Raw genomic sequence first — 26,396 nt, 5'->3', positions numbered from 1 at the left:
CCTGTAAAGACAAGCTCTCATTAAAAAGACAAGCAGACAAGCTCTCATTAAAAAGTATGATTTCGAGTACTGAATGCCCTCTAACTGCATTCTCCACCAATGGGACATTGGCGCCGCCATTGACTTTTATTCTTTCCCTGCTTGAAGAGTAGGAAGATGGCGCTATACTCAAAAAGCAGCTCATGGGGGATTGTGTTTACCATTTGCCATAAGATGTGCATGCTTAATATTGAGGCCCTGAAGGGTGTGCGATGAGTAATTTTGGTCCAAGAATATCGTTTCGTCTACTATCGAATTAAGTGGAAGGTCAGAGCGAAGATTTTTAATTTATTTTGAAAGGTTAGGTTATTTGAAGCTGAGTTTACTGTCACAGTGTCTTTTATCCATCCTTACATTCACTTCTTCGTTTTTTAAATTTTAGGTCAAAATAATTCAAGGATGTTTAAAAAGTTTCACACAAGTTCACACTCCATGTGCTGTGTCATAATGACATTTATAAGATTTTACGACTCGATAGAAAGATCAAAAGAAGGTATATGAATTATTTATGAAATCAAATGACACGAGTACAAGAGTTAGCATAAAACATGATAATTAATTCCTGTGTAACATTAATTTATGGTGATGTCACAGGACAGACTAAATACCGGATGCTAGGTTTCAGGATATATAAATGTCACCTGACTAGATGATTATGATAATAATAAAATAACCAAGCCGGATCTGTCCACATCCAGTAGCGAGGGCACTTGGTGGTCTGATTTCTAGATAATTAAGACGATTAGGCTGTTGCCCGCTGCACGAAGCTGTGCTTATTGTGCATCCACAGCAGCTAAAGGAATAATGTTATATCTTGTGTGTATGCGCCTGCGTGCATGAAAGAAAAGTAAGTCCTAGAAACAAAGGTTTTTTTTTTTTTGTACTCTGCAAGAATTGAAAATATCCGACAAACTGAGTTTTATTTAACTAGTACTACATTTGAGAGACCATGTCTGTATTTAGTCTTCGATTTTCGTGACTGAGCAAGGACAGGGTTTCTACTCATATTCAGTCTCTCACACGCATTCACACACACACACACGATGTTTCTGTTGCCCTCGCGCAGACGCCCTGTCCCACCCCTCCACACCCGGTGTCCTCAAGACCCCACGCACGCCACTGACCCGATGACCGTGTTTAGTGCAGCAAAGGGTCAATTATGTGGAGAGCATGGATGTCTCCCCTGAGTCCTCGTCAGCGAGTGCCTTCGGTTGTCTCCCCAGGACGCGCGGTTGTCTCCTCTTGACGCAGTCAATGGCTGTCGCTGGCTTCAGCTTCCTGCAGGCTGCTGTAGGAGTCATTCAGCTGTGGGTGGCGCACACATTATAAATCTTTACTCATAATCATGGGGAGACTAATTAACAGAACAAAGTGCCATGAATGGCAGGATACATTAACTGATCAGATTTCATGTCCACAAAGCTCTTGCTTTATTTATAGCTTGGGATATTTTTTTAAAATTCGGCTTGTAGATGATGATACCAGATGAGCAGATGATGGAGGTGTTGACGACTTTCCATGCGTATATGCAAAGACTTTTCTTTCCATGTAAATTCTTATTCATGGATGATGCTAGGATTTGCGACATCCGGGACATGTGATCAGATCCAATAGCCGATAACAGACAAGCTTGATTATATTGTTCAAGCTTCGTCATAATTTATGGATTAGTCAGATAATATTTCTTTCTAAAACAAGGGTAAAGCGGGTTAATTGAACAGATTGTGCATCCTAGTATTGTTTTGCTGACCAGTGTCTCGCCACCATTCCTGGTTCTTTACTGTGCAGCGACAATTTATGGGGAATAATTTTTTTGTCGGCAGTCATTTCCCTAATTAGCCTGCTCCATAATTATGTGCAAACACAGTAATTGCTGCCATGGTTTTTGTTTTTGACAGAATTGTTACCTTCCTAGCAACATATTACTTTAGTTTCTCTGTGGAGGGTAGGTGGGAGGTTTTTATTTGTCATACACGTTGTGAGCGAGTGAGGAAAGTAGGCAAAACGTGTGTTTGTGTGTGTGTGTACACTTTATATATATATCTGAAACTGAAAACCAATCGTTGTACTGTCAACGTGTCAACTCAGTCCTGCTACACAGTTGCCTGGAAATGAAAACTTGTAAAGACTGTATTCAGTAATTTACAATGGCAGTTTGTATTGTGGAGTTGACATAGAGTTGATATGCAGGATACGTTGAAGATACTGTCTGTGTGATCTCTACAAGTGTCAGTAATATAGAATATACACGTCCTCTTCTACTCGAAGCCCTCGTCTTCACTTTCTTACATCTTTCTCTCATCAGATGACCTTTAAAATCAAATAGATATTGTGTGTGCGTGTCGTATGGTGGTTTAAACAAATGCATATACAAGTCTTTTGCCCGATCCTCCTCTAATTTGGTAAGAACATAGAGGAAATTGCAAGCACCTCTACAATGCACTAAAAATGCGAATATCTATATTACTCATAGAAAAAAATTGGACAATGTCGTGATTAGAGTGTACCTTCTCAGAGAAACCGAAAGACAAGGACATAGGGGTTGGGGGAGAGGTGATGGGGGCGAGAGAGAGAGAATCGTGTGGGGGGATGGACACAGTGGAAGTTTTTATCTCCCCCTTCACTACAACCACAGACCGTCGTCTCTCACCTCCCTCTTTCATTGATCGAAAGCATATTTTGTTAAAGGTCAAAAAATGAGGCTTCAGTCGGGCAACACTAGATAATAATGTCAAAGGTTGTTTGTTTGTTTGTTTGTTTGGTTTGGCTTTTATTCGTTTCGCTTGATTTTTTGGTCTGTGTGGCCACTCGTAGTTCGCCACCTGTTTGTGCGCAGGTCTCATCTGGGAGGAGGTGAAGCAGATCTGGCAGGCTGGGGCCGTGGACTACTTCAGCTCACTGTGGAACGTCATCGACTCCATCATGCTCAGCCTTCTCCTCGCCTCCTTCGTCCTCGAGCTCGTCACGCCGCTGCGTATCAACAGAATCATCAGGGATCCAGTGAGAGTGAAGGTGTTCAACATCACCAGCAACCAGTACGACACCACCTTCCTACCACTGTGCACCACCATCACCAGGGAGGCTTCATCTGATGTCGGGTACTGCCCCAGAAAAACCTACACCCGCGTCTCTGAGAGTAAGCAGACTACGGGCCCACTTGCATGATGGCATCCTAAGGACTGGTTAAGGTCTACGGAGTCTTTATGTGGACACACTTTGCTCAATGCACACTGGGTGACCTAACACAGAGATTGAGCACGCACACACACACGCACACTCCCACACACATGCACGCTTATATGCTCTCAGGTGCACGCGCGCGCACGTACGGACACAGCTACGCCCTCGCTGACTCTTATGACGTGTTGCCGCCCTCAGGGATCGTCGCTGCTTCTGATAGGAAATAATTCTGGTCTTTTCTGTTCATTTCCGCGTGTTAAGCCGATTTCTTCCTGTGTGAACAAGGAAGCAATGACCGAGGAAATCGAGTCATTAAACGCCTCCTGTCTGGAACAGTACACCACTGCCTGTCGAACTTTCAACCTTCCCAGATATATATATATACACATCCTCACAGCTGTCAGCTCTGGCTACACGACCTGCCCGTAAACAGAAGAAAATGTTAACGCTAAGTGGTTTCTGTTCTGATAATTCTGAAAATAATTCCTGACTGTCCTGCGGTACCAGGGTGGTCCGGTAGCGCCGGGTTAACTTCTGTCACCAATACAGTGAAGGTTGGCTGTCCTGGGTTCAGATCTCATCTCGGACACACTATTCTTTCTCTGCATGTGGTATCTATTTACTGGGTTGGCTGTCTTGCCGTGGTATAGTCTTAGTAGCTGGCTCGATGTAAAACCCCAATGTCCCAATCATCCCCCTCCTGCAGTACCAGCAGCATGGAAGCCAAGGTTCAAAGGGGCCAATCACGAGACAAACCATGATAAGATGAGGCGCATGAGTGCAGCATGGGTACAGCAAGAGTGTATTATGTGTGCAGCGTGGAAGCAAGAAAAGCACACGAACACACTGACAGACACAGGTGCACGCATAGTCATGCTTAAATCCATTCCGTGACACCCGGCACATAGACTCACAGATAAGTAATTTTACAACTACACACAGAAGTTAACTAATTAAATACTTGAGAGCCCGTTCTAATCTTGATAACAATAAAACAACTGATAAGCGGGTTAGTCAAAATAAAGATGCACACGTTGCTCACCTGTAAGCATGCGTGTAATGTAACGGACACACACACACACGCACGCACACAAAGTTAAGATAACTTCAGTGTGCAGCCGTGGATTTAATTAAAAAATCATTAGAAATAGTGAGCCAAAGAGAAATAATAATAATAATAAAAATCTCGAAATACACTGCTTTTAACATATTTATTATTGACTCGGTAGCATACCAGTTGTGTTGGGTGCATAATGACACCCCAGCTTCTCTGTGTCCTGTGTTCAGTTGTGTGGACACCCACCTGGGTACCGGATCCAGAACTGCTGTCGGACATCCTCTTCACCCTGGGGACCATCATGAGCATCGGCCGCTTCTCCTTCATCATGCCTGCCAACGAGGCGCTGGGAACCATGCTGGTGTCCTTCAAGCGAACCATCGCCGACCTGCTCAAGATCACGGGTATGTTCCTCCTCGTCCTCTTCGCCTTCGCCTGCGGGATCGCCACCCTGTACGCGCCCAACAAATGCCTCACCGACAAGTTCGGCAGGTAAATAAGCTTTGAAGTTTCATTTGAGAATGGACCGGATCGATTCTAAAGTAGTTACAGTATTTTTTATTTTATTTTTTGTTTTGTTTTGCATTTTACTGGGGATAGACTGACAGAGGAATTCTAGACTAAATTATTGAAATGTATATGACCACTGGGAAAATAAATTTTCTCTCAATCTGATTGAAGGAGCTAATAAACTTTGTAAGTTTTTTAATTTCAATTACTGCTTGATTCGTGTTTGTTTCAACTTTGAAAATAATTATGGCTACAAGATGTAACTTGTTATTTTCAAGATCAGATATGATGAACTAGAATTATCATTCGATAGCTAATAATTTTGGGAAAATATCAGTTGATAGCTAATTATTTTGTTAATGATTTGATAGCTCATTATTGTGTGAAAGTATCATAAAGTTACCTTACTCTACCTTGCTATTGAGCCTCATATGTCCCCCCTCCTTTTCGCCACTTCATCCTATCGAGTTTCCATCAGTCGATGAGACCTCTGACCCTGACTTTCAGCTTCACCAACACGCTGTCCACGCTCACGTGGTCAGTGTTCGGCATGGGCAGCGTGGAAGCTCCGTCTCTCAACGGCAACGGTTCCGTGGACTCGCTGACCAACAACCCGACCCGGTCCTCCGGGGTGGCCACGGTGGGACACTACCTGTACGGGGTGTATGTCTTCGCGTCCATGATCGTCCTCCTCAACCTTCTGATTGCGGTCATGTCGAATACCTTCAACGAAGTACAGGTCAGGGTGAAACCGGCGCCTTGCTGATAGTCTCTTGGTCCCAACTTCTTCAAACATGACTCCTTCCACTCATCTTCATATTCTTGCTCCATCTTTCTTTTAAACAGTCAACTCTATTTTTTTTTCGGTCTTGATTGGTAAAAGGACAGAGACATTAATAGTTGCGTGAAGTGGCCTCATAGCCGAACACCTGACAATTTATATGTTTGGTAGCTTGACTACATGATCTTCGTGCACAACTGTGTCTAACACATGAAAAATTTAACATTATCTTTCTGGAAAACGAATGGTGTCAAATAATTGAGGTTAGGGGTTAGGTTTTCGGGTTCTCAGGGGTTGTACAATCAAAACCTTTCCGTGTGAAATTGATATTCTCTCTCTCACACACACACACAGACGACAACCAGACTGACGGAAAGTAGAAAGGATGGACAGATAAAAATGTAAAGATTCGCTCGGGAAAAACCCCCGCCCAACTCCTAACCAAAAAAAAATCCGAAGGTTCCAGAGAGCACTACAGCAGATTAAACATTTCTCCCGAGGCATGCTGGTCGCGCATTCCTCTGCCCCTCAAAGGAAGCTGCGACTGCACGGCCACCGCCATCTTAAAAAAAAACTTGGAGGTCGAAACAAGGGATTTATTTTTAAATATCGAAGCGTTGGATCACTGTGCAATGTAGCGTGAACGACACGTGATCAATATCCACGGGAGGCGTCTGCACATTGACTACACGAGTCGCTAATAAAATTTAGAAGGGTTATGAATAGCACTATTGATGCGCTGCTTTCACTCGGTAGATGATAACATCACCAGAAACCTCTGCTACGACATCAAGCATCATGATAACGAGGAGGAGGAGGAGGATTATAAAGAGGATGATCAGGAAAATGTGGAGGAAGAAGATGGGGAAGAAGCAGTCCCCAAGTGTGACAGGTGTGTAGTTGTAACACCTTTGATTGTCACCGCTGCAGCAAAAAGCTATAAGATTCGGATCTCGTGTAGGGACATTCTTTACATGACACCTGTTCACATAATTGTCATCGTGGGATTTCTCTAAATTATTCCATTTCCTCACAATGTTGCCTTTTTCTCTCATAACAAAAAAATTACCTCCTGATAAAAGTTCTTTCATACCAGCAAAATCAACCAGGCGATGAAGATGAAGAGTAAGGGATAAGGAATTAGAACATTAATGATTTAATGTTGTATTATTTATACTGACACCCATAATAAAAAAAATTACTAGTGGTTATCATGATGTCTTCTAATTGACAGACTAGTTTTGCGAGACCTCTTAGGATGAAAAAAAATAATTACACAAAAGTTTTCACTCATTTTTCCATGACTGTTCTTGTCCAGAATGGTCTGCCAGAGCCCCAGTCACGATTTCATTCTATATCAGTGACAAAAGTGTCATTAACGTCCAACAGGAACTGGCTGTAGTTATTTGACCTGCCAAGAGCATCTTTTGTCTCCTCAGAAACAGGTCTCAAGCATTTTCAGAATCGTACAACAAAAGCAGCCAGAAACAGGAGGAAACCTAAAGTGGAAATATCTGTAGATGTAAGGCGTATTTCCGAAAAAAAGCAAGCTCCTTCATGTACGGCATCACACGAAAATGATCAGGAATTGCTTTTGGAAGCACAGTGAGCATGGTGGAAAAAAAGTTGTTGACTGAGGGCTGGTCGGCGAGGGACAGTGTCTGGAGGTGACGTCACGTGATCGATGAACCCATTACGTTATCATTTGTGTCCAGGAGGAAAAACACGAGGCACGGGGGCCCGACTCCGCACGGTTTGAGTGGACACTTTTTATTAGCCTCAAAGCAAAAGTTCTCCCCAGAAAAAAATTAAAATGCAGTGGATTAATAGATTCTAGCTGGCATGCACATCGGTGTTCAAGTCGGTTGTGGGGACAAGTGGACGACAGCGCCATGTTTTTTAATTACGAAAAATAGCATGTCAGTGAAAATGTCTTTGTTGCGTGTGGATTTCTTCACCTTTGAATGGAGTAATACTGTTTACAATTTACATTCGCTGTTTACTATTTCCGAGACCTGCCCTTGCTGCACTAGGAACAGAAACATTATGGCCACAAGAGATGAGGTTGTCAACATTGCGAGAGGTGCTAAGAGGGGTGGGAAGGGTGTGTCATCGGGTGTGGGAGGCGTGGATACTTGTTGCCACTGTCAAGAGGAATCCAGATCCTGGGTTGAGATGTTGATACCTCATCTCAGGAAACAAGTTTTCTTTCTAGCTGTGACAGCTATTTAATGGACTGGTCGCCTTTTTCTGGGATTCCTTTTCATCCTTTAACCCTTTTCATTCCGCTTTCCATTGAATGAAGTTTGTTTTGAAGAAGCTTAAAAGGCAAGTCCTTCCCATAGGTTAAAAAATTGAATTAAAATTAAAGCTAATTAATATCTTGTAATTATAGTGTAGCGGTCTCTTTTCAGAAAATTCAGGAGCTACACCTTTCTTTCTTTCTTTTCCTTCATGTGTTATAGTATGCTTTTTTTTTATTGCACCAACTTTTCCTATTTTTTGTGGAGATGGTTAGATGTAAAAGAAAGATGAAATTTGGTTTCCTAATCGTCAATAATGTTCATTTTCATTGTAAGTATTCTCTCTATCTCAATGTTTTTCTCTTCTCCCTGTCTCTTCTGTCATTCCTGTCTCTCTGTACTGTATTCTAGTTCTTTTACTTTTCTCGTTTCGTCCCCCTGCAAAATTCTATGAAGGCTGTGGTAGGCCTCAGATGTTCACATCAAACCCCTGTATGGCTCGCTCATCTGGTTGGCTTGAGACAGTAAACAAACGTGTATCCCATGAGCATGACCTTAGCTAATGAACGTAAACTGTAGCTCACGTAAAACTGACGTACGACGTTAGCACGTGACCCTTGGCAAGTGCAGCTCAACTCACGTGACGTACGACATTGCTTTGTGGCAGTGCGAGAGGGATGTGGAGTGGAAGTTCGCGCGCACGGAACTGTGGTTGACCTTCATCGAGCCGGGTACACCGGTCCCTCCTCCCTTCAACGTCATCCCCAGTCCCCGCAACATCTGGCGCGCCATCTTGTGGCTCTGTCGCCGGTCGGACCTCAAGTTCTTCCTCCCTCACGAGGGCAAGCAGGTCCGCTACGCGGCAGTGCAGGTCAGTGACCTTGTGTTCCTCAGGTTCAGGCTTAGTACCCTGGTAATGTTAACTGGGATTGAGCTTTATGGTGGCGGTAACCCTTGGGTTATTTGGGGTGTGGTTTCTCTAAAGGTCTGGAAATAAAGTTTACAGATTGGGAAAAGGTGAGATAAGAAAGTGCAACCTTGTTCGTCTGAATTGTCTCGTTGCTTTCTACAGGATATTGTCGATGCTGTTTGTGCTTTTCTTTGTCCATCATTAAAAATACATTCGAAAATGAAGAAAATATCGGCAGACAGAGGAGTTGTTATGTAGTGGGGCATTAGGAAAATTTAATAAAGTGAGCACATGTGTTGGGAAAGGGGCAAGGACACACACACATACACACAAACGCACAGAGGAAGTAACAGCACAAGCAAACGAGTTTTCAGAACATAGCCTACAACAGTAAAGGTATGAGTAAGCACAGATTACTATTGCTTTAAAAGCAGTTATAGAATCGTAATGTTTAGGCTGCATCAATCCACTATAATCATTTCTTTTGAAAGTCATGCCAATAATATATTAACATATATTATGTTGTAATATAACAACATGCTTCCTATCCCTTCCTTCCATTTATCTGCCACCTTCCAAGCCTGGCCACGCAGCCATCCACCAGTCTCATCAGTAAGGACGATTGTTGTCAAACACAAATTCTCTGCAAACTTTTTAATTTGAAAGGTTGTTACGACAAAAAAACCCAATGAACCAGTAAATCAAAAGTTTTGTCTTTCTTTATTAAATGTTTTTAAAGAAGCCGAAAAATACACTCCCTAAAATGTCATGTAGAATTGTAGATGCTCGCTTGTACATATTATCAATACAGTTCTATATTACACTGTGTACAGGCACATAAATACAGATGTATGTCCTCTTTAGTATACAAACAACAACGACAACAGCAGCAACAGCTGTGACAAGGAATGGTGATCGATGTCTGCTGAACACGACTGATAAATGCACACGAGTAGAGAGCGCGGCTGAAGAGCTATTAGGAGATTGTTATTTCTGCCAGCAGGCGCTAATTGCATTCATGACAGCCCCGGGATTTCCCCCGGCGTGCAACCGCCATCCTACCCGCTACAAAGGCGCCGAGTCGGGTATCACTAAATGTTCTCTTCGCTGAATTAATCAAGGGAGATCAATCAACATGTGGTTCTGCCCCGTTGATTCGCTCTCCTGTGAGGAAGTAGACGATAGTGCAGTCCTCCTTCCGGTGCGGCGCGGGCCTCCTGTCGGTAAAGTACGAGAACTTTCCCCTCTCGAGTACCTGTGCAGTCTGGTTTGGTCAAAGAATGCAAACATTGCGGGTACAGCCGGGTAATTGATGTAATGTCGGCAGAGAGATTAACAACCGAAATATTATCCTGCTGATTAATTAAATGTACCCCGGTTTTAACGGGTCATGATTGTTATTTAACAGGAAAGGTGTGTAGCAATCTTGACAAGAGGAAATCATTTGATTCCAGATACAGGTGGACATTTTTAAAAATCGTGATACAGTATATAAATATTTACATACATCTTTTTACACACACACATGAAAGCACAGTCAAGCACGCGAGCATGTTACCCCACCTCAAGACTTCCCACTAACATTTAATTTTGGCCAACATCATTATTTTCTGTGGACTTGAACCTCAAACCAACGCAATGATACTTTTTGCATTAACAGTCTATGTTAACACCCCGTTTCGTTCCCCGTGTACCAGTCTCCTATTGTCATGTTTATGGATGTCTTTTCGTCATTCTACCCGTTTTCCTGACATGGAAAACTTGATGTCTATGTCGTTGTTTTGTTGTTTTTGTTGTTGTGTTGCATTATGCTTGAGGAGACTAATTTCTGTGTTTCTCACCCAGCCACTTCTCTACAAAATTGCAAAATCCAGCCTCCGTTTGCATGAAACCAACTGGTCCTGGTAACTTTGACAATTATTTTCGATCAGTTTTGTGCTGCTCGTTACTACTCGATTCCGCAAGTGAATGAATCTTTACCCTCAAATCCCAAGTTTTGCAAGCAGTGGTTATGCTATCGTGTATATATATGACTAAATTTAATTAGAAATTTAGGTGTTCCTAAACAGAAATCAGGATCTTTAATAAAATCTTTATCTTTGAAAAATCATATACTTTCTAATACAAGTACTTGGTTCCTATTATCATAGAATTCGAAGCGCGCAGAAAATTGTTGAATTTTATAAATATCTATCAGAAGATGTGAGATATATATACACACAACAAAAACATTCTCTTGCTGCAGAAAAGTAAGAGACAAAGTATATGATTAAAGACAGGTTAGCTCTGAAATTATAGGAAAAACAGTGAAAGTTGGCCTTTGAACTCTTTAAAGGTTTGTTGCCTCCTTGTCTTCTCCAGTAGACAATAAGAGTGAGTGAGCAGATGAACGCATGCGTGTGCGCAGACGTGATTAGAATGTTGTTACAGGTTGTTACAGAGAAATATTGTTGTATAAAGGGCAGAGTTGAGCTCAAGATGTTATTTCCCACATCTGGGTTAATATGACATTTCCGTTGCTGACACTGAGGTTTACAAACATCAGCATGCACAGAGACACAACAACAGGATTGTCCATGTGTATGTTTACCTGTTGAGGCTTCATCCAGTGAGAGAGTGGGACCTTCATGTGGATGTCCATGGACAATCTTGAGGTCTTCTTTCTTTTTCTGTGCATGTTGATATTTGTAGATCGTGTATCTGGAAACGGAAGAGAGTTGTTGTTTACCCACATTTGGAGAAATAGTATCTTATAGAAGGATCAACCTTAATTTTAAACTTTAAATTTTTATATTACAAAAATTTTAAGAATCTTTTAATCCAAACATCAGAAAGTAAACTGCTTGTGTAACAACATCGGTAAAAGTAATAAATCAAATCCAAATACATTAACGAAGTGAAGTTCTGTATTACATAAAACATTCAATGGCTTTTATCAATAGATATTGGAAGAAAACTATTTACATATAGCTCTTAGCATAACTTGTTTAATAAAATGAAATGAGCGTTTAGTTTGGAAGGTGACTAGGCCAGTTATTGTTAACATTGTTTTCAAAAACAAAAGAAAAAACTGTGAGAGAGTGTTTTCGGAAAGCCTTTACATGTTTGTGGCGCCTCACAGCCGATCTTATCCCGGGAAATGCCAAACTTTTGACATGGTCGAAAGTAATGGTAAACATATTAGCCAGACATTGGGGAAAAATATTTGAGCTTAGTTCGATATAGTTAACGAAAGTGATGTCTCGAGCGTTCTAAAAAATAAATAAAACAAAATAAACTCGCTGGTTTCCTGTAATTTTCACTCACAACTTTGCCAATGAAGTGGACTATAATGATCAGATAAGAACTTTGGCCTTCTCCATCCAAAGTAAGCGCTCATCACGTGATCCAAGCTTGTTTCTAGCAGCTGGCTGGATGTCGCCTTCCTTGTTGGAAGCCATAACATACAGTGTCTTGTTCAGCCTTTCGCCCCCCAAGCTTCCTGTCTTTACACTTTCTGTATAAGCTCGTTCCTTTTCTCTTTTGCCTGAGTGTTCTCCCCTGTCTGTCAGACCGGAAGCATGGATTTCGCAGAAGCAGACTCCAGAAGTGAAGCCTCGGTCCCAATATCAGGAAGGCGCACGCGCCAGGTGGGCTCATCACTTTTTTCTTGTTCATTTATTTGTTCAAATGTCCCCTTGTTTGCATGTTTGTCACTGGACCCTGCACATGAACTACACGCATGCCTCCTGTCTGCATGCAGAAGTCACCTGCAACTGTAGTCGGTATTCCTACACACAAATGTCATCATAACAAAAACTATAAACATAAACTCAGAGAAAGCCTTTTAAATGATGGATAAGATAAACTTCAAAATGGTAGCTAATCATTTTTTTCTAATTTTTACTTTCAGTATATTTCTCACTGGCGTCCTCACTTCGAAATAAAGTTTTTGATCACAAGCTACAAAAGTTTGAGTAAATGGATTCGGAAAAATGTTTTTTTACAAGTCTTTACCTTTTATTGTAGAACTTCTTCTTAAAGGAATTTTCATTACATTAAATTTTGACTGCCCCTGATGGCATAGATGTTGACGGGTCATTGGCTACACTGTCATGTGAGGGTTAGGGTTAGTGGACTAGTCAATGACCAGCTTCTGCCATGTAAACAGGTAAAGGCACGCACACGGCCTCAGAAATTACAGATATTTGGCATCGCCGATCTCTGATAGTTGGCCTGGACATGGTATGGTAACTATAGTCATATGAAATTTTTTTGCCATGATCAGAAGTCGAGGAGAATTGCTAGAAAAACCCAGCAAAGAGCCAAGCATAGATTAGCACAAAAATAGATTATCCTATTCACGTCAGTTCGTTTCACTATCAAGGCATCACATCCAGTTGATTAAAGGGTGAACAAAGACTAGGTTTAATCCCTCAGCAACATTGTGACTTTCCTTTGGGGATGTTGTGGATGGTCCAAAGAGCCTGACTGGAGTCGCACATCACTTCCCGCCTGATTGCATTGTGTGGAATGAGGTGGTTGTCAGCTCCTGCTCTATTAACTCTATGAGAGCTGGGGTGACTCCATTGTGTAGCTGTTCTAATGCGCAAAACAGTGCACATAGCATGCATTCGTACTCTTAAAATGACCGCAGTGCACCCATAGCATACACACACTCACATATGATCACAGTCCACACATCTCACACACACTTTCTCTGTTCTCTAGCCAACCAGTTATACTAACACTTGATATACTTGATTATCTACACCACCTATTACTATACTCTGTTGGATTCACAGACACACAAATAGTTTAAGCTTAAAGAAATGTGTTCTTTAAGTTGATGCTGGTCCAAAAGTTTGTTTAATCATTGGTAATGTGTCTCGAAATTTAGTCTCTTCCTTCAATGACGATAAAAAGAGTGAACAGCACACATTGTATATGCAATCACTTACACATTGTGTCCATAATATATTTTGTTTAATTTGCCCTTTTATGTTTGTAAGTGCTTCAAAATATAATTTAGGAGAGCAAAGAGGATTTAAATTGAAAGAGAATTAACTCCAGAGGTCTGTTGTCCCAAGGTTTATTGTACAAAAATTGTTTTAGCAAAAGAAAGTTGTAAGGAGGTCAAAGTTTGACAACCCACAAGCCTGTATTATAGTCTGGTAGCATTTCGAGTGTTTACAGCTGATGTTTACATGTTCTCCTTGCTGCTTCCTGTTATCTGGCGACGATTGTCTTGTATCACCCACAGGATGTCATGTGCATTTTGATTCGCCGCTATGTTCGTGAAGTGGAGAGGATGAAGATCGAAGGGGAGGATGGCGACAAGGGTAAGTCTTTACTGTTTATGTCTTGTGGCCATTTCATCCTCCTGGGACCACGGTTAGGACATGGAGGTAAAGTTATCCTAGAGCTGGCTTTGAATCAATGAGTGAACGAAGACTGTCTTTTTTTCCCTTCTTTTTGTGTTTTCTGCATGTTATATTTCTAATTTTTTCCCTGGTGCAAATTTTGATTCATGCACAAAATCTGAAAGTAGTGGTTTCTTAATATTGTTGACTCAGCTTGATGAGTAACCTTATTTAACAGTTTAGTTTTGTTTAGCTTTAGTTCCCGAGTAAAAATTGTACAGGGAGTGAATATTTATATAGAGATATATGCCCCGCACACAAATATATAGTGTAACGAGTGACGTTTCGGTCTGTCACAGCGACTGCCGAGGAGCAGTTGCGGCGCCTGATCGAGCGCATGGCCGCCAAGCTGGAGAAGCGCATCGACGAGGTGCAGCTGGTGGCGACGCGCGTGCAGCATGACGTCAAGGAAGTCCACCACGACAGCGCCCGCATCTCCTCGCTGCAAGAGCAGCAGACGGACATGATGAAAACCTTCAGCGACCACCGTCTGAGAGAGGTAGGTCCCTGAGTTCTACGTGTCCACAATCATGCAAACACGAACACAGGCAGTCACCATGGACGTGTCCTGACACTGAACACTTCTTACTGTGTCCCCAGATTGACCGCTACACGCGCATGCTGGACGAGACAAAGCTGGACATCCTGGCACGGATGGACGCCGAGCGCCTGGAGATGGAGCGCGTGCTTCAACACCGACTGTCCAACCTCCACCACCAGCTGGAGACGGACTTCCAGAGCCTTCTGCGGCCGTCGGCGCAGCGTCCTCCCCGCTAGCCTGACCCCGGTGATCCTCTTCCTGTGACGTCAGGCCAACGGCAACGACGATGTCATCGGTTTCTCGCGAGTTTCAATCCTAGGTCCAGGTCGTGATCGGATGCTGTGTATGGATGGCTGTCTACCTCTCCTCATTCTTCCTCTCTTTTTCAGACGTCCCTCGTAGGTCAAATGCCTACGCGAGGTCGCGAAGCTACAGACACAATAGCAAATCTGCCCGATAAACATTGGATTTTAGAGTTTTAAGAAGAAATTTAGTGGGCAAAAAAGTACGGTTGAAGATCGAACTGATCGAAGCAGCACTTGACCTAACAAATCTGCTGCACCCCTTTAAAAATTCCCCTCACACAAGAATCAAAAGCCCGATTTTACGCTGAAAACGCCTTTCAGACTTTTTTAAAACCTTGTTTCCTTATCATACAACAGTAGGTCTTTATGTCACAGGGGCACGAAACAAATGCTTTAGTGTAGTTTAGTTTCATCTGTATGTTGTTTGGACGGTCTACATAGGTTCTTACTCCTGTCAGCTCAGCTGCGTGTCGGGACAAAAGGCAGCTTTCATCAAGTCCACCCCACGCACATACCCATATAGCGATTGTAACAAGAAACTATTGAGCTGTCGATATTACACTTCATCAGAAGTAAATTACCCACACACACACACATGCACATGCATAAAATGGAGATAGAGCTTGTTGAAGCTGTGGTAAAAACTGCTAAGATTCTTTATTCATGATTAAAACTTCAGTTTAGATATCTTTATCTATGAACAAATCCCGGCTTGACCAAGCAAAGTGAAACTTTTCTCATGTTAGGAATGAATAGGCTGACCAGCATCATGGTTGTTTTCAATATCTGACAACCACAGTTCTGTATCTCACTCTTTACTAATAGCAACGGTGATTATCTTCTGTCTCTAAATCATTTTCTTTCTGAATTTGTTTGTATGAAGAGTTGACCAAGATTCTGCTTTACTTGAAAATATCACGCATAAAGCTGCCATATGAATTCTTTTCATATTGTTTTCGACAGTAAACATGTATAGGAGAACACTGGTCCTTTTTCTCAGTCACTAGAATGATCTGAACTTTTTGTGACCGCGTTTAACAGAAAAAACTTGAACCCTTTCCCCATGCATGTGTGCACGGGTTTCACATTTTGTATTTAAATGGATGCACGCACGTGCAAATGAGTACCTGAGAGCACATTTATTAAAAACTAATTGCTTAAAAACTCATTATTTTTTCACAAATCCCAGGAGAAGGAAATATTTCATCGACTGATATTAAATGTTAAGTTCAGCGACACCTCTAAAAAGAAATTAAGAGGAGATCATTAAACAGGGCGTGCGCGGGTGAGCTCGAGAAAAGTGCCAGTAGTCTGGTCGATCGAAAGCTCTTAGCTCCTAATGGATGAGCGGAACCAAGTGAGGTTCCTAACCGCCCTCCTCTCACTCCTTTGTTCTGCAGCTGCACCCTGTATTTATCTTATTCACACAGTATAGATGAGTATAGACAGGAAATGTATAGAACGAGCATCGATAAAACATGCCGGCGCTTAGGTAGACAGAAAACTGACGAAATAACCAAAAAATGATGATTGTGTATTAGACTGCAAATCTGGATTTACAAAAAAATATTGTGGTCTTTTATTAAGTGTGTGAGCTTTGCTGTGTGTTTGGGATGAGTTGTAATCCCACATAAAGTATTGTGGTGGTTTCTCGACAACGTTCGCAATAAATTTTTGGTGATGGTGATTCTGTTGCACATGGTTTTAAGTAAAGATCCCCTGCGCTGTCTATAATCTTTTTTGATGGTTATAGAAGTAATGTGTTCATAAACATGTTTCCCGCTTTGAAATCGTATGAATATGACGGCGATGGAAAACTGTTCATCGCGATATCCCCCACTTCCTTAACTCCCGTGTTTTCTTTTTCATAATTAACTTTTTTTTTTTACTTCTATGTACATCTGGTTTTTATTTTGAATTATGTTTGCCTGCAGAGGGAGAGTGGGTAGTCTAGTGGTTCGTGCCCCAGACTGTGGAGGCCCACCCAGTAGTAAAGGGTCTCTAATGTGTCAGGGGAGGTAAATGTGTCCAGTAGCCTAGACACGGTGAACTGCCCTTAGAGGCCCACCTAGCTATGCCACCCTTTATTTTGTACCTGCCTGCAGAAATCTACCTCTGTCAATCTGCTGTTCTCCACATATTACAATCATCACGAATGCTACAGCACTCTACACACGAAACACTACCACGCCATGTCGGGGAAAAGTATTGTTTAGTTGGGGAAATGCCTGACTGAACTCTCAAAGCGAATGTTGATAGTCACTCCCCATAATTTAGTTACTCCCCATAATTTAGTTACTGCAAACCTTGGCACTCACGTAACCTGCACAGTGTCATACATACTCGCACGCACGTTCTATGCTGAATTTTAACATGTTCTTCCTTCAGCTCGCACGTCCATGCACGCAAAGGCACCATCGACTGTATTTCTAGCTACAGGAATTTTAAAAACCAGGACAGCAGGAATCTCGAATTCGTAATAAAATGTCATTATGCCCAACAGCATAAAGCGATTTAACATCAACTGCAACAATGGTAAGGCTTACAAGATGGAGTTTGCCTTGACGACACAATCATGTTTTATACAAACTTTTTCTAATTTAAAGTTGAGTCACTTTCGTGTGTGCGTGCGTGTGTGCTTGTTTGTGGGCGCGTATGCTCGAGACCCTCCCTCTCTCCTCTTTCACACTTAGCTCCAAGTCAGCTGGCAGCAGCTGACAAAAAGACAAAGGAGAGAAAAAGAATGAGAAGAGCTCACGCTATCTTCCAGATCAATGCATGTTTCAAAGCATACTTTTCTTAAATTGATGTTCCGAAATAATGTTATTTTATCATTTAATCACTTGTAAATAGTTTTCTATTAATAAAAACGTTACACTCTGTTACAATGGTTTTCATTTACGTTGGAGTTGTTGGATTTTGAAACATAGTTCTAAGCCCACCATAGCACAGTTCTTCTTCTAATGAGTTTTAAAAAAACCTCTTTCCTAAACTTGAAAATATCTTCCATTCTCGACAAAGAAGCTTACAAACAGGTTCAGACACAGAAATACATCAATACCTGACACCATGTGATATGTGCTGACATTCTTAACGCACCCAGATACGTTAGAATTATCACAGCTACAGCAAGGACTGAACAAAGCTGGCCAACGGACGATGTCCAGTAGTCAGAAAATCGTGTCGTATCGATTCCTTAAAACCGTCCGGAATAAAGTGGGCGCCATATAGGTTCTCTACGCTTGCACTTCTTCAACAGCCAAAATTCTACACTGCTTACTCATTTTCTTCAAGCGACATAGAATTTCTTTGTCTAGTTCCGGAACTTGCCATGACTTGTGAATTAGGTAACTGTATTTTACTAACATAATTGGGCGTTCATAACTCACGTTTCCGATTTAGTTGGTGTGTTGGTATTGACCATGTGATGGAGACTATCATTCAGATCTTGGAAATTAGTATATGCTGAGGACAACCTAATCATCACACACACACAACAAACTGTGCATGGGTAGACCAACTCAAGGATTAGAAGCCTACCATGACATTCGTGGCACCACGCTAGGGCCAGTGAGGTTCCTCTGTGGTCTTTCTTTAACGTTGTACCTTCATGACTGGCTTGTATTCATTTCATAAATAACATGACACTGTACATTTGCCGCACACTGTACACTGCACAAATGAAGTATTCTTGTACACACTTCATATGACATGATCTAATACGTTTCAAAGGTGACATCCCTTTTAATTCGTTGCATCACTGGAATGCTGTTAACACTGACGCAGACGTTCAGAGGTGTCTGAGATTGCTCATGCCGAACAACACACCGGTATATTTTTCTCAATGTGATATGTCATGCACTGAATCAATAGTTCTGAAGAAACCAATAAGCTACACTTTTACTTCCCGTGTCAAAGTTGAAGCACATGACCAATGATGTATGAATATGGAGCGCTCAGACTCCTGGACTTTCGAAAAGCTTCCCAGGAAACCTTCAATTATGGAGTAGAGACAATACACATGGAAGAAAAAAAAATGTCAGGATGCAGTAAAGTGTCCAGTAATTAAGGAGCAACTCATAAAGTTATAAACTATCCATAAATGTCATGTCACAAGGAAACCGGACACGTTTATAATTATCTTTTATACGTGGGTAATAAATCGTATAAAAGATAATTCAACAACAGCAGCCAGATACAAAGCAGAAGACTATGGCTGCTGTGGCATACTTTCAGTGCATCCATACAATGGAAGTTGGCAGGAACCCACTCTGCTGCTGATGAATGAACACGTTTAAGCCAAACGTCATCATCCTAATCTTTCCACCACTCCACGACCGGGTCCCCCATCGTCGCAGGGCTTCACGATGTCGTGGGCCATCGGGTAGGTCACCGTTTCCCGGATTTGGTACCCTCTACCCGCTTCACGAAACGCCAGGCGGATTCGATCCCGCACAGTCTGGGGCCTCTCCCAGTTGGTGTGCGCCGTATCGTCAGGCAGGTTATGTTGCGCGAAGGAGAGCTCCGGCTGAAACAGGATGAAGCAGTCCTGCGATCCGAAGCTGTAGCGTGAGTGGTGCTCCGGGTAGCAAGGTGCAAAGGTCGTGATGAACATGGTGATGCGTTTGAATTCAAAGACCCAGCCTGCTTTGTCCACGTACGGTTTGTCCATGCACTTCACGCCTGCCGGGTCAAGGTCAGAAAGCACTTTCAGGACACGCCTTACACCCGTTCCAAACACCTGTGGAGATCACGAGCTGTATTTGAAGTGGCCAGTTGATGATGATGATTGATGGATGGATTGATTGATGATTGATTGATGAATGATTGATGAATGGTTGATGAATGATGATGATCAACTTTATTGGTCCCAGTGGGTAATTGAAACATAGGAAGGTGCTTTGGTTACAGTAAGTTAAAAAGGAAAGTAGATAGTTTAGGCGAAAATTGTTAATGCCATAAGAATTGCTATCAGTATGCTATGCTGTACAGCCGTGCTATCAAGGGCGTAAACAATAATGACCAGATTACACTATAAAAGCCATAAACAATATAAGAAGTATAGGTGACACACTACACCGGATTTAAATAACAAATTCTAATACCTCGATATCACAATAAAAATGAACCAAACTATATATCTGATTATAGAGGAGAGCTTACAGATGGATTGGCACCAAACTGGTCTCCAGGTAATATGAAGACAAAACCATCCAAGCCCAGTTCTTCACATACAAGTGTAAACTTCAGAAACATGGGTCCACTTCTGGAAATATTTTCAAAAAATATCTGTCACAATTGTTAGTGACAAAGAATAAACCAACAATGGTCAGAACCAGGTCATTTTTATGTTACATGACTACATATATAATGCAACTGCATGTACTCTGAATCAGACAATAGATCTCCAGTTCTCACCATATTTTTCTATTTCTGTAATGGTTTTTGCTTTCTGGGGAGTTAAATCTGTCAGCCAGAAAGAAAATGAAATAAACAATGCTTACCTGTAAACATTTTCTTCTGAAAAAAAAACCATAAAGCAGAGATATATATAATTTTCATTTTTGTAAAACACCTATGATCAACACATGCTAAACAATGCTTTTAAAGAATATTAAAGATGTCAATCTACAGTTTTATCTCATTACCTTGCACCTATCATCTCTCCATTCAGACTTAGGCAAAACTTCTTTATTCTTATTCTGCATGAACTTTATTTTCAATGTAATTACCAGCTGCACTAAGAGTGCTGTGCATTCAATGAATACAGGTAGTCCTCGACCTACGACGTTGATCCGTTCTTACGTGGCATCGTAAACCGAAGTTCGACGTAAGTCGGATCATACGTTCATACAGTACTGTACCATAATAACTGTACAGTACTGCAAACACTTAGCCTATCCAAACACCTATCCTACACAGTACCCTACATAATTATCAATAAACATAAGTACAGTAAAATATTGTGCAGTACAGTACATTTAATAATGAAATACTGTACTGTAAGTTCGACTTACGACACTAAACCTCGTAAGTCGGAATGAGCATCATATAAAGTGTCGTAACCACGAAACGACGTAACTCGAGACCGTTGTAACCCGAGGACTACTTGTATGTGCACATCTAATTCTGTATCATTAAAATAAAGCCATCCTCTACACCTCCAGTCTCATATTGCCAATGCCCACTTCTTGCCAAAAATGTTGGTTAGATGTACAGTAAAAGGTAACAGAATAATAATTTCCATCTACATGTATAGCTAGTAGAGTATGAGTTACACAAGTTGAAGATGATTAGTTTTCTAGATGTTATACATACGCAATAATGTAAGAAAGTATGATAGTTAAATAAAAAGAAAGTAATTTTAGACATAGAATAAATGATATACGTGAAATTACATTTTCAATTTAATATATACATATATAAAATAGACTTACCAAGAGTTAAGCGTAAATCAAAATCCCTGCACCCCCAGATGTTTGCTTTCTTAGCAAAAATGCATTCTGTTCTTTCTTTGATTGGGAGAAATTTTTCTGTTGCCTCACAATTCTCTGGACTGTCATAAGTGACAAATGCACTGATGGCCAGTGCCACTTCCACTTGCCTTTTGTTGCTAAGAACTGCATTCTTTGGTTTTCCTTTCAGGGGATTGAACCCAAAAGGCAAAGCTTTCCTTGTGAAATATCTGAGGTGTCCAGCAAATATACTGAAGCTTTAAACATACACACACAACACCAATCAGTATCCTCCATCATAAAATTCAACTAAGAATTTAGTTTAAAAATTTATACAAAGTTAATCAATTTTTGAAATCTAGAGTTAGCATTTTGAAGAATTTCAAACAGTTCTTAATTATTTAAAATGCAAAGAATTGAAAAGCCTATTAGGCAATGAATATTAGTGGTTTATTATCTCTAGACATGGCATGTGGAAAAAATTTAGAATTAGGTACAATCTTCTCTTGGAATGCTGAAGGCTAAGAGGGGAAAGAATTTCAGTCAAAAGCCTGGGTCTCTATCGTCTGGTGGTTTGACACTGACAAGGTGGTTGGTGTTTAAGCCTAAGATTAGAAACTCCACCTGCGCATTCAGTACGTAGTCCAGCAAAGATGGCTAGATTAACCAGATTTAACAAAGAAGGAGAGCGAGATGGGTTCAGCCATAAATGCCATGCCTTAGAAACAGTGAGCCATTAACGCTCACTGCAACTTTATCAACAATGATGGTGTAATCCAGTTTAATTTATAATGTACACTTTGAAAAATTACTAATTCCATATCGCTAAAAGCCAAATGCTAGATAAAAATATTTGATCTAAACTGACATATCAGTTGAAGTTTCAGTAAAAAAAAAAAAAAAAATCAACAATTAACAAACTATGGACAAATAAAACAATAATTTAAAGCACCACATTATGCCTATGATAACTAGATAAAATGTTCACATTCTGACATACCTGCCATTATTATATTTTTTAAGTGAACGAGCAAAACTATAATGCAAAATATGATCAAAACACCTATGCTTAGCTCTCTCTATGCATATATCATGTATGTCAGTCCTACTGCTATACCTAGACTCCTAGAGTAAAACCTCATAGTTTCCTTTCTAAATACACTATCATTTGCTGGCATTAATATACCATAACACATATAATGCATTCTTTAATAAAAGTAGTTTAAAATTATTTATATATCAAAATAAAAACCTACCAAGCAATATCACAAACGTAATAAGAGACCACCAGGAGGCGGATATGCTAACTGTACTGTATATGAACAAGCATAAAGCTACCAAGCGAAGGTACGTTCGTGTGTGAGTATTCCACTTGTAAGTAAACATTTTGTCCTTATGAAGTCGAACCAAATCCCTTCCGTTGTTAAATCATCCCACAATCATGGCAGAGGGGCGTTTATATATACATAATTCTTGACCGCTGTGCTGGTTTCTGCTGACGTGTTTGTTTTCGCTCTTTTGTGGGTTTTTTTTGTTTTTGCAATCTACCGATATTATTAGTAACATTAGTCGTTACTAAGCTGACACTTGCGCGTCTTCAGTGGGTGGAATGCCTTTGAAAAGATCCCATTAGTCATGCATTGAAAATGAAATGTAGAATATCTAATAAATGCATTTGTGTTTAACGGTAATAAAATGTAATTTCACTCATAAGATTGCCTATGCTGTAAAATGAACTTTTATTTCTTCGGTCCCGCACTTCCCTCGCCTATGATCAAAGGCTAGTCACTCTGTTTATAAAGCTTCGATTTGTGTCAGACAGAAATCGTAACTAGGATTATTTCAAGTTCTGATGCGCAGATTTTCACAAAAGTTAGCAGTCAGTTTAGTACGGTTTGTTACGGTCCCCATGCATTGTTGCCGTCTAAAATTAAATATCTTTGAGGTAAAAATTGAGAGACTATAAAGATTATCGCTCCTAGTCGCACAGAAAGTGTTTGGGATTACCATTACTGAATTAGGCGCGAATTTCAACCTTCAGAAATCAGCGATCTACAGGACGACCCTTTTGCGTTATGCTTCTTTACGTACAAGGTTACCATTTGCCTGTCGATCATCGATGCCATATATTAAAATATTTTGCATTTAGCAACAATAGTATCCTTTTCCCTGAGCTCGTTACCATAACAACAGTATAAAATCCCTGACGCACTGAACCTCGTTTTGAACACGACTGTTGGATGACAAAATGAATGGAAATACTTTGACTTGTCAAGCACACAGAACCATCGTGTTTATAGATGAAATGGGAATGGAACTGAAGTTAGAATGTACTTCAGTCACTTAGTGATTTATCTACTGTGTGTTTTATGGAATATTTACAGGTGCAGTTTCGAGGAGTTTACAAGAGCTAAGAAAATACAAGATGGAAAATGTAAGAAGTGGATTTCCTTATGGCCTATTTCCAATCAGATGATTATTAAGTTCTAAAGCACAATTTGGTTAATGTGCAGCCATCATAGAGATACACATCGGAAAGAATATTTCCATCATCGCTGGTTGTAACGGGTAATTAAGGTGTCAGTATTTGAACGTCGATAGTGTCTCGATCACCCCACGTACGTTTCCTCTGGCAGTAGTTGAAAGTGTCATATTTGTAACATCAAATACGTGTGCACATGCATGAGCTGATAGATACACGACACGTTTAACATGTGTCTATATAAACAAAACACAGTTATGGAGACAGAAATGTTTTTTTTCCAGGTTTTATCGAAGAGGGCTGTATCATTGCAGAATTTCACTCGGAGGACACATGTACAGATAACTTCATTCCTGATACCATTTCATACATTGTATTCAACTTTATTGGCACAAAATGCTTACAGGGTCATGTACCATCCGAGGTTATATGGTTTTGGATTTATCCCTCATGGCAGCTGATTACTGAATGCTGGTTTGTAATTTAATTTTTGTTTATTTGTTTGTTTTCATTGTTATAGTATAATATGTAATATGAAACATGGCATGCATACACAAGCATGCACACAGGACAGGTACAGGCTTGGCGGTGGGTGGTAGTTACTGGCTGGGTGACAACCCCGTGACCGAAGGAGAGCTGGAGGGTCTCGGCTATAGTGACAGGGTGGAAGTGGCCGAAGTACAAGGATATTTTGGAGAGAAGTTGAGTGAAGAGGGCAGGGGGACAGAATGTGAGGGGACAGCGTAGACATGAGAGCTACATTTTCATTGAGAACGCAAGTGTGTGATGTGTATGTTTTGCCTTAACCAGATCTAGCTACTGAATGTACATTTTAAAAAATACTGACACATACAAACACAGGTATACTGGTAGTAGAACTTGATGGTCAGTAATATAACAACTATTTAGTTTTGTAAATCATATTGTTGATGCATTTTTCTTTACCAGGAATATAAAGAAGTGTGAACTCAATATAAGTCTTCAGTCAGGGAGAGTGCTGATTGGCATACTGGTGCATTTACAGTCCACTAAAACGCCTTGGCTGTTTCTGATGGATTTGTCAGAAGGTATTACAACTGTTGCAGCTTAGCTATATTGTACATCATCTTCCTATCATATATCATGAACTACCACTGTCAGACCTTTATAATTTTTATATATAAGAAATTGAAGTACAAAAGCTATTTTTGATCATCAGTCTGTTTGAATATGATGAATTATTCGACAGTATCATTTTAGCTTATGTAGTTTAAGTAGGAAAAATGGTGAATAGGATTACTAAATATTTAAAAGATGCACTTAAGTATTTGAGGCCTTAAGTGCTTCAACTTCATCTAGATAATTTTGATGGAACTTTCATGAGAGAAAATACACGAGTATTCTTGAGTGACATATTGATTGCAAGGTCCACTTGTAGCTGAATGAAAGCAACCTGAAGCATGGTTACTGTAACTGTACATGTTTGTGTGGAAATCCTGAAACTCCTAAAATATTTTGTATGCATTTTGTTAAAAGAGTACTGTTGAACATTATTAAGGTTTAGGTTTTAGTACGTGCAAAATATTCACTCCTACAGTCTTATCATTTTTATTTTTATTTTACCCAGTTAAGTGTTCATTGCATACTTTTTGCCTTTGACCTAGTGCATATATGCTTTTATGATCATACAGTCAAATCTCCCTACTATGCCACCTACCGGGACCGAGCAAAAGTGGCATAGTAGCGAGAGTGGCATAATACCGAGGCTTTATTTGCTGAGCTGACATCGCGTGCTTGACGTTGACAGAGGTTCACCTCTGGAACGTGAGGGTAATTGTAACAGGGTAAGATGCGGTGCTCTTCCCTCAATCTTTCCACAACACAACACTTTCGTGGGTTCTAAATCGCTTTGACTACAAAGCCAGTCGATGGTGCTGGCTGTGGCGAAACTCGATCTCACACACTCGCACCCTTGGTGGAAACTGTGTTCTCACCTTTGCGCTAGCTGTCTCCTCTCATTCTATCCATCGCTTCTTCATCCTCCACCCCTCCCAACACATCCGCGCACCTGCATCCTGTCACTAGTCGACCCCCTCCCGCTCTCCCTCTGTCCCGGGGTCGTCACCCGGCCAGTGACCACCCCACATCGCCATCCTCAACCCTCCCTGTGTGCGTGCTATGTTCCATCCACCTAACTACGATGTCCCACACAACCATATACACTAATAATCGAGCATTGCGCGGAATTTCACAACTTGTGTCTTTTAACAGTCACAAAAAAAAGTGGCATAGTAGCGAGAGTAGGGGGTGGCATAGTAAATTTTTTTTTACATTGAATTTATAGTCGGGACCGAGCAAAAGTGGCATAATACCGAGAGTGGCATAGTAGCGGGGTGGCATAGTAGGGAGATTTGACTGTATAAGATTTATTTTAACTCTGAACATCAGTAACAGAAAATATTTTTCCATAGCCAGGTCTTAAGTGTTGGGTATACACTAAATTATTCTAAAG

The 26,396-nt window shown here is 40.8% G+C and overlaps 3 protein-coding genes across 6 annotated transcripts in view; 2 read left to right on the top strand and 1 right to left on the bottom strand.

The window, feature by feature from the left end:
* Positions 1 to 17,851, top strand: part of LOC112556130 (short transient receptor potential channel 3-like) — a 55,398-nt gene extending 37,547 nt beyond the window's left edge. For all 3 annotated transcript variants that reach the window (XM_025224828.1, XM_025224829.1, XM_025224830.1), the window contains 8 exons: positions 2,876 to 3,175; positions 4,507 to 4,768; positions 5,294 to 5,525; positions 8,478 to 8,681; positions 12,272 to 12,349; positions 13,963 to 14,041; positions 14,422 to 14,621; positions 14,723 to 17,851. In XM_025224828.1, the coding sequence (XP_025080613.1) occupies positions 2,876 to 3,175; positions 4,507 to 4,768; positions 5,294 to 5,525; positions 8,478 to 8,681; positions 12,272 to 12,349; positions 13,963 to 14,041; positions 14,422 to 14,621; positions 14,723 to 14,899 (1,532 nt within the window). In that variant the 3' untranslated portion in view covers positions 14,900 to 17,851. The remainder of the gene's footprint in view (positions 1 to 2,875; positions 3,176 to 4,506; positions 4,769 to 5,293; positions 5,526 to 8,477; positions 8,682 to 12,271; positions 12,350 to 13,962; positions 14,042 to 14,421; positions 14,622 to 14,722) is intronic.
* On the bottom strand, positions 17,773 to 23,354 carry LOC112556132. The gene is given in 7 exon segments (XM_025224832.1): positions 17,773 to 19,327; positions 19,329 to 19,709; positions 20,132 to 20,234; positions 20,473 to 20,488; positions 21,406 to 21,588; positions 21,624 to 21,680; positions 22,680 to 23,354. Coding segments are annotated over 7 exon segments (915 nt in total). The 5' UTR covers positions 22,810 to 23,354; the 3' UTR covers positions 17,773 to 19,282.
* Positions 23,355 to 23,491: 137 nt separating this feature from the next.
* The window catches only part of LOC112556129, a 32,249-nt gene continuing 29,344 nt past the window's right edge, over positions 23,492 to 26,396 (top strand). For both annotated transcript variants that reach the window (XM_025224826.1, XM_025224827.1), the window contains exons 1-3: positions 23,492 to 23,857; positions 24,190 to 24,379; positions 24,854 to 24,972. In XM_025224826.1, the coding sequence (XP_025080611.1) occupies positions 23,752 to 23,857; positions 24,190 to 24,379; positions 24,854 to 24,972 (415 nt within the window). In that variant the 5' untranslated portion in view covers positions 23,492 to 23,751. The remainder of the gene's footprint in view (positions 23,858 to 24,189; positions 24,380 to 24,853; positions 24,973 to 26,396) is intronic.

The sequence above is a fragment of the Pomacea canaliculata genome, linkage group LG2, assembly GCF_003073045.1.
Source record: "Pomacea canaliculata isolate SZHN2017 linkage group LG2, ASM307304v1, whole genome shotgun sequence".
In the NCBI taxonomy this organism is placed as follows: Eukaryota; Metazoa; Mollusca; class Gastropoda; order Architaenioglossa; family Ampullariidae; genus Pomacea; species Pomacea canaliculata.
This window is presented reverse-complemented; position numbering and strand designations above follow the sequence as displayed.